The 8,850-nt window shown below is 43.1% G+C and overlaps 1 protein-coding gene across 1 annotated transcript in view; it reads right to left on the bottom strand.

The window, feature by feature from the left end:
• The window catches only part of LOC107690080 (PH and SEC7 domain-containing protein 2-like), a 12,188-nt gene extending 5,553 nt beyond the window's left edge, over positions 1-6,635 (bottom strand). Inside the window, exons 1-11 of the mRNA XM_016488320.1 lie at positions 6,567-6,635; positions 5,526-6,012; positions 5,195-5,279; positions 3,113-4,049; positions 2,950-3,030; positions 2,689-2,860; positions 2,503-2,592; positions 2,371-2,414; positions 2,127-2,299; positions 1,200-1,270; positions 881-1,026 (exon numbers count right to left, since the gene is read on the bottom strand). Of these exons, the coding sequence (XP_016343806.1) occupies positions 881-1,026; positions 1,200-1,270; positions 2,127-2,299; positions 2,371-2,414; positions 2,503-2,592; positions 2,689-2,860; positions 2,950-3,030; positions 3,113-4,049; positions 5,195-5,279; positions 5,526-5,870 (2,144 nt within the window). The 5' untranslated portion in view covers positions 5,871-6,012; positions 6,567-6,635. The remainder of the gene's footprint in view (positions 1-880; positions 1,027-1,199; positions 1,271-2,126; positions 2,300-2,370; positions 2,415-2,502; positions 2,593-2,688; positions 2,861-2,949; positions 3,031-3,112; positions 4,050-5,194; positions 5,280-5,525; positions 6,013-6,566) is intronic.
• Positions 6,636-8,850: the final 2,215 nt, after the last annotated feature.

Here is an 8,850-nt window from a genome sequence, read left to right as displayed (position 1 = left end):
GGGAGTTTCACTCGTTCATTCTCGTGAGTATTTACATTCCTCCGCAAGCGCACGTGAGCTCAGCTTTACAGAAACTCGCTGATCTGATCACAGAGACAGAGCAACAACACCCGGACTCTGTTTTAATCATTCTCGGGGACTTTAATAAAGCAAATCTTTCACACTTGTGTTCTTACTGACGTGGTCTGGATCTTCATTAATAATAAAGTTCATCAAACAAAGTTTATAATTTGGTTTCTGCATATACCTGCGTTTGCCGCTCTCATAATTTACTTATATGCGCAAATTGGTGGGCGGGGCTAAACAGGCTGCGTCCTCCGGAGGTCGCATTTGAAGGCTGGATACGTCATTAAGGATGTCTTATTTAAGAAAAGTAACCATAATAAAATTGACTGTTATTCCTTGTGAACTTTAAAATACCATAATTTTTTTACTTTGCAATTTAATGGTTACTTTTCTTAAATGAGACTTCCCCGATGACGTATGCAGCCTCAAAATGCGACCTCCGGAGGACGCAGCCTTCTAAATGAGACACAGCAAAGTGATGTCGAATCGGTGGGCGGGGCTAAACAGGCAGTGATGTAGAATCGGTGGGCGGGGCTAAACAGGCAGTGACGTAGAATCGGTGGGTGGGGCTAAAGAGGTGCTTATCCACACTATTACATCAGAGTAGAACATTCCACAAGCTGTCATTTTGGCAGACTGGCTTCAATATAAGCTGTTGTTAGACTAATGAGAAAGTTTTGAGTTCTGAACCTTACAGAATGTGTTTATAGCACAATGACCTCTTATATGTCAAAAGATCAAGGGAATGTTTATTTCACAATTTATGACCCCTTTAAATTATTTGGGTTTAAGGAGAATCTGCACACAAACTCACGCAGCCTCAAAGAGGAAGACTCTCCAGTCGGCCGTCTGCAGGCGAAACACGTGCGGCCGTTTGGTGTAATTCAGAGCTCGCTCCGCCAGAGCGTGATGAACGCTGACCACCTCCTCTGAGCTCTGGCAGTCCTTCACGTAATCATCCTGGACACACAGAGACACGGATGACCAACCACCGTTTTTACTGATACTTGTATTGATGCTTTGGCAGGGTTCTATAAAAAGCAGACATGCTAAAACACTGTAAAACTCTCTGGCTGTCCATATGCTTTTAGTTACATCTCACTAATATCCAGCATCAGTATCTGCTAACAAACCTTCTGCAGGTAAAGCACCATTCCCTTCAGCATGGCATAAAACGTCTTCCAGCTTCGTTTCCCCCATGGAGCTGCAAATCAGTTCAGTTGGTTATCAGTGTGTCAAATGTTGCCTGTCCAGCGCTCGAGGGATCAGGATGCTCAACTCATTTACTATACATGTAAATAATTACTCAATAATGACTAATGACCAGTTCATTTGGGAGCTCTGCTAGATTTTCATAAAACAAGGAAAAGTGCACTTTTAGATGAACAAGGAAATAACAGATGGCACTCGTGGAGGTAGAAAAACAAAGTTCTTTATGACCCCGCAGGATTGCTTGTAAGGAAGATTTAAATGCAAAAGGCACGAGAGTCGACGGTTTCTGTCAGTGGTAAGTTATAATTTAAATGTTTGTGATAGCCTACTACCTTTTAACATAAGAAAAGTAGGCTGTTTAAATGTTCTGCCACTTGCTTGAGTAAATATATAAATCTATATAGGAGTAAAATGAATTAGATGCTGTTTCTATTTATTGTTTAACTGTGAATACGTCTATGAAATATTGAATTAGAAAATTCAATGCTGAAGAAGCCTTTTCAGTATCACTGTTTGGATTTGAAATCAAAATAATGGATTAATATTTGTGTCTTATGTGAAAGCCTGTGCTAGAGTGACTAGACTGTCAGCAGCACAGTGAACACTGTCTCTGAAAGCATCACCCTCAACTAACATCACACTTCAAATTGTCTGCTGCGAGCAGTAATGCCGTTAGTATGCAAACTCTCTGCTGTCTGTATTTGTTGAGTATCGATCAGTTACGCTACTGAAGGGCCACACACAGAAACGCATCTAAACACTGTCTGGTGAATGTAGCCTCCTAAAGACTGACTACTGAGCATCCCTAACTGTACAGCACACCTATCTTTATCCACACTGTGACTCACTACGTTTGCCATCAATGTCTGCATGCGCTTTGCGTTTTAAAAAGCCTTTCTGGAACACGGTGGCCTTGGTGTCGTGAGGGAGATCCTGGAACGGGTTACTCTTTGAGCGCAGAAATCCATCCTGGTCCAAATACTGCTCTGGCATCATGGATTTAGCCAGAACCCCCTCTTCTCTAGGAACAAAGATAAACATGATGAAACACCAGATCACAGTCGGATCAGTGCCACAGGGCAGTTTACTCACACGGCCCACTGCAGCGGATCGCTCTTAATGGAGATGTAGAGCCTCTGAAAGAGGCAGAAGAAACAGAGTTACTGCTGAGTTAATAACACGACACGTGAACAGCTCGGGACCGAGACGATTTGGCTCTCACACCTTCAGATAGTCCTTGCTGAAGTTCTCGCCTCCATTCATGCCGTCCAGATTTGACACAAATTCAGCCGAGGACATGGGCTTCCCGACATTCTGATGACGCAAAAGGGTTACTCTCACAAAGACGACAGATGATTCAAGAGTTTGAAGTCTTAACGACATCTTTTTCTGTGGTTGTAAGAGACTCACTTGTCCATGCAGGTCAGAGTTAAGTAGCATCACGGCACATGTGAGCGTGAGCACGGATCCAGCGGAGGAGAAGACGTCAGGATTACACTGCTGGAAACGAGCGGAGAAGTGCTGCAGGACTCTCTCGCGCTCCTGAGTCTCACCGATCAAAACCACCTCCTTCAGAAATGACCTAAGAATCAGGAAGAGCACCTGGTTTGAAAAGCGACTCTAGACGGATCTCCGCAGTGTGTGCTCAGAGTTTGGAAATGAGGAGCCTACCGGAGCGCTTGCTCCAGACTTTGGTTGGTGAAGTCAAAGAATTTGAGGTACTCTTCCCCAACGGCACGACTGAACTCGTTGCTATCAAAAGAAACAGCAAATGGGAAGATTTGGTGGAAAAACAAATAGATGCATGACACTTAATCAATGCTATGAGACTTACTCTTTGTCCAGATGTCTGACCACATCTGTATGCTGAAAACCGTCCAGTCTATAGAGCTTCTCAGCCAACCGCTGAGCCTCGGCCCTGTTTACGAGCTCAGCTCTACCGTTGATGCAGGGACCAGCGGGTTCTGTGTCTATAACCGGCTCTGATGTCTCATCTCGTACATGCTCTGTCAGCGCTGTCGGCTGCTTCGTGTCACTGGATGCATCTGAACGCTCCGATGGTGGCGTCTGATCGCAGGGTTTCTCCTCATCTGAACTCTGGATCTGCTCTGAGGATCTGTTCTCATCTAGACGTCTGAACTGCTCGCTCTGCTCTGCTGGCTCTGGACATTCATTTTCAGGGTCGGACTTTTGCTCGGAGCTTACAGGTCTTTCTACACATTCTTGGTCTTGTACATTGAATTCCTCCGAGAGGTCTACGCCATGAATCTCTTCTGCATGTTGTAAAGTGCCATTATTCTGGTTCACCACTGTAACAGATGTGCTTATGTTTTCTGGCTCTTGTGTCAGTATAAGTTCCTGGAGCTGCACCGAATCATCCGTGAGGTCCGGCAGGGGCTCCGGTGGTTGTGTCGTGCCAGTAATGATGGCGTCCTGTGACCGATCAGACTGGATCTCTGGGGAACTTGACTCTTCTTTTTCCAAACATTCATCAGGTCCTTGAATCTGATCCTGAATATCGGCTCTTGCATCTGATGATCCTCCGTTTGCCTCGTTCTCAGTCCACTCTCTAGTTTGCTCTTCACTGCCGGAATCTGTGCTTTCCTCATGGGCAAAAGTGGTTTTGGGAAAGTCTAACATGTTGGGTTCCTTCTCTTCCTGCGACTGTGAGCCCTCCGGACCCGGTCGAATCTCTGAGTCTCGTGTGTCCATAAAGATCTGAACGCCATCAAAAGCTTCAAAATGCTCTTCAGTTGCATCTGCTCTGGAGTCTGATGGAAAAAGGCACAGATAAATATGTCCACGCCATACTGATTTCTGAGAACCACAAAACAACACCAAGTCCAAACCTCTAGGAATGTAATGGCTGATGGGAAACTGACGTGTCTGCGGCCACATTTTAAAGGTTATGCAACAAAACTCATGAAGAGGAAGCCAAATCGACTGAGTCAGCAAACAGTTCGACATTCACAGCTGACAAACACATGGCCATTTCACAACTGTCACACAATTACAACCGCACCCCAGTATGATTTAAAGCACTTCCATCAGGGGCGTAAATTTCGTCTAACAGCTGGGGGGACAATAAACATAAAATTTCTCAAGAGCAATTTTTGAAGGGGACACAAATAATACAGCTAAAATTGTACTTGTAAGGATATGTATACACAGACGAAAGCCTTACTACTATTAGTGCAGCAGGGAGACCGTGCCAAGTTAGACAACTTCAAGCTGTTGTGGTCGCGCCGAGACAGCGCTCGTGTCTGTTGAAGACATTACTACAGTGTTGCCAAGTGCGCGGTTTTCCCGCGGAATTGGGCTACTTTATCACTGTTGCCGCGGGTTGAAGCATCCCCAATAACGTGATATTTAGCCCCCGGAATGCGAATTTTACTGGGGGACCCCCTCGAAACGAGGTTAGTTTGGGCTAGTTTTGAGTAGCAATTTGGCGGGTTTTGTTGTGTGAAACCTGGCAACCCTTTTCGTCAAGCAGGTAACGTTATTATTGCTAACATAGTGAACATTACATTGGCATCATCTGTATTAAAGAGGAAATAATCACTTCATCCAATGTTTAAGTGAATAAAATAGCCTTGACAGCCTTACTTACTGGAGTTCCACAACTATTGACTTTGTTCTCTCTCACCAGACTCACCGGAGGGGAAACTCAAAATGTTTCTAAACTTAAAACATGTTTTTGCCCCATTTGCGTTGCTTTACTACTTACACAATTATTTGAAGTATAAAGCACTGTTATTTACAATACACAGTGTGGTTTTTAATAATATTTTTAGGGGGGACAACCCTCAGATGGGGGGGTCCTGTCCCCCCCGGGATTTCCGCCTATGACTTCAATTATTTAAATCACATCACATTACAAAAATCATGATCGAATAATTACGACTTAAAATGTTACCGTTGACATCTGCAAATGATTTGGGGGGCTCTTCATGTGAAAGCACCAGCTGTGTTCGCATATCTGATTTCTGAGCATCACATGTCTATTGAAGAAAAAACCCATCAGAGCACTCAAACAAACATTTGCCATCTTTCTCTTCTGCTCAAAATGATATTTTAATTAATTCAACAAACTATACTGTATGTTTTGCAAGTTGTTAAACTCTGTAAAAATAAAAGTACATAATAAAGCGTACACACACAGCATTAAGAAAGCAGGCCACCAGTTACTGATAAAAGAACATGTCTACCAGAAAAACCACAAGGCCCTTCCGCTTTCACTGACATACCTGGGAAGACTCAAGCGTGACGTCCGCTTGTGACTCAGCTTCAGGTGAGAAATCAACAGCGGTGTCCTGGTCTGCGGACAGAAGATCCAGCTTCCAGTTGAACCTCGGGCCAGCGATGGAGTCCAGCTCGGCCTCAGACGATCCGGGAGGCTCTGGGGCGTCCCATTGCACAGTAGCGTGAGAGAGAGGAGAGCAGGGAACGGTGACAGGGTACAGAGACACCCCATGATCCATAGGGATGCTCTCGCTCTCAAGGCTTCTTTCCTTCTCCTGCTTCATCCTCTCTATGTACTGCATGGCCTCCAGATAAGGCTCAGAGTCCTGATAGTCTACAATATCCTCCATAGTCTTCGCATTCAGACGGTCATCATGAAGAGTTTAGGAAGAAGAGCTCATGTTCAGGCTTGGTCCTCCGTGATGAGCAGGGCATCCATTTTGAGACTGATGTGCAGAAACGCTCCCACGCCGACCAACAAGCTCTAAATGCCTGAGATTTGGGTTGTAAAAGTGTGTAAAACATTGAGTGTGTAAAAGTGCATCGGTAGAGAAAAAACCCTTTCATTAGCCATCATATCTACGCCGCTGTGACACCACAAAACCATGAGAGTTTACAGCCATGTGCAAGAGACCGCCGAAACATTCATTTCTGTCATTTTAATAGACGATCTGTGGAACAGCTGCTTGTGTTCAGTATTTACACAACAAAGGCAATATAAATAAAGACGATATAAACCATCATACTGACATGAAACACTGCATAGAGCATCAGTAGAGTCAGGTTTATTTGCTAGTTATACATTTTTCATGATATATACATCCAAACGACAGGATAAGAATCCGTGTTTGCAGTGTTGAAACAGTCTGTCAAAACCATCCACAGAAATGAGCATTGAATTCATCTTTACGTGTCATTCATAAGGTAATGGAGCCCTCCTTAAGCCACATGTTCACATTCTCCTAACAAGCAGCACACAATCAATGATGTGATTTATAATATCTAATGTGATGGTTTTTCAAACAAATGTAGAGAATGAAGCTCACCTCAGCTGTGTCTTTCGGTGAAGTCTTCTGCACTCTTTTAAACACACACAGGCCGGATGTGCTCTGCAATGACTTTTGCTCAAGCAGCACTGAGGCACATTCACATTTCCTGACCACAAACAACCTCCACTGAGAGAGAGAGAGAGAGAGAGAGAGAGAGAGAAAGACAGTGAGAGAGAGAGAGAGATCACTCAGTGATCAGAGCTACACTAGATGGGACAGACATCCAACAGAAGCCCTACACATAGAATTCTGCAAAATGATTTTAAAACTACAAAGAAAAACACCCAATAACGCATGTAGGCCAGAATTAGGCCGATTCCCATTGATTATCAATATGCATAAAAGATCAAGCTCAGTGACCCCCAATCATATCATTATAAAGCCCTGCAATACCAAGAGATGAGCAAAGAAAGCAAGCCCCTCCCTCAGCTGATCCAGAGCTTCAGTCCTGATGCTTCACTAACATCTACTGCTGCTCTGAATCACAACATCAGAATCAGTCAGATTACTGCACAAATCAAACAGAACTACATCACTCACTGGCAAACCCAAACACAACAGCAGAGTAAAGTGCAATGCTATTTGGCCCTAAATAGAGAGTACAGTATGGCAGAGTATCTGTACACAGTGTCAGATAAGAAACTGAGAAGCACGTTGACCAGATACAGACTCAGCGGACACAAGCTGATGATAGAGACGGGCAGACACAGAAAAACATGGCTGCCACCGGAGCAGAGACTGTGTTCACACTGTGATCTGAATCAGATGGAAACAGAACTGCACTTCCTAACAGAATGCCCCAAATACACAGATATACGGACAGTGTTCTATGATAAAGTACAGCAGATCCATCAGACATTTAAAACTCTTTCAGACCAGGAGAAAGTGCCGTATCTGTTAGGAGAACAGAAGAACTGCTGTGTGTTTGCTGCTCAATATGTGTCTGCCTGTCACCATAGAAGAGAAAACACTCAACCTGCCCTGATCTGATGTTTCCAGCACATCTGCATTATATTACGCCAAATTACTGTATTATATTATTTAGATGTATATTTTGCTTCTGTAAATATGTCTAATCCCTTATCTTATTTTATTTTTTATTTCTAGTTGATATACTTAAATATTAATTCATTTTGCACTACATGCTTAATATTTTTTATATATTATTATTATTACTATTATTATTATTATTTTTCTTTCTGTTAATACATATCTGCACTATTTGTAAGCAGCCCAGCTGCAATTGCTATACAATGCAGTACAAATGTATAGTTTTTGTCATGCCAATAAAGCACACTTACAGTGAATTGAATTGAATTGAATTGAATTGAATTGAGAGAGTGAGAGAGATACACAGAGAGAGAGAGTGAGAGAGAGAGAGAGAGAGAGAGAGAGAGAGAGAGAGAACTGGGCCAGATAAAGACAGACACTGTTAGACAGAGAAGCTCAGTCAGAATCACTACAGGCTAATCATCACCGCTAGAGCAGATAAACACAGTCTGACACACAGACACTGAGATGAAACATGAACTGACCTTCTAACAGTAATAGATCACAGATCAGCACATCACTTCCTGCTGCTCCTCACATCACCTCACACTTCCTGTGCTGAAGACAACATGAGCACTTGTCTTATGTCATTACAACAGTTTAATCTTCATCTGATCATCTGTGTTTAAACTTTAAACAATAGCAAAATGCTTTAGACACTATTCATGTCATTCATACTGAAGTTCATCAGTTCGATGGAGAGTCTACCAAATGAAAGAAATGATGCATTAATTGAAAAGCGTTTGTTATGAGGCTACACAAAACAACTGAGCAAATGAATAAAACAAATACATCATACTAAATCGCCGAGTCTCTGTCAGCTTCATCTTTATAAAATGAATTAATTAAATCCGTGCTTGATGTGACGCTCGTTCTCAGAAAATCCTTCACAAACAATTCCGACAGCATTTTTCACATTTTGCAGCTACAGCTTCAGTTCAAATGACAGTCAACGCGAAACAAACGCGGTCATTCAGACTTGGACAATTAATTTCACTCACCAGCTTATTTCTGCGATAAATCTGTGAAATATTATGAATTAAAACAGATGCGTGTCTACAGGAGAATGATCATACGATTGGCTGATGATGGCAAAAGCGGAAACACACCTGAGCGCCCCGCCCACCTGACGGACATTCCTCTGGCAGCAGGTAAAACTGGTACCTGTCCATCATCCATCAATCATCCGTCCACACACACACACTCACACTCACACTCACACACACACACA

The sequence above is a fragment of the Sinocyclocheilus anshuiensis genome, unplaced genomic scaffold (genome assembly GCF_001515605.1).
Source record: "Sinocyclocheilus anshuiensis isolate Anshui unplaced genomic scaffold, SAMN03320099.WGS_v1.1 scaffold1977, whole genome shotgun sequence".
NCBI lineage: Eukaryota > Metazoa > Chordata > Actinopteri > Cypriniformes > Cyprinidae > Sinocyclocheilus > Sinocyclocheilus anshuiensis.
This window is presented reverse-complemented; position numbering and strand designations above follow the sequence as displayed.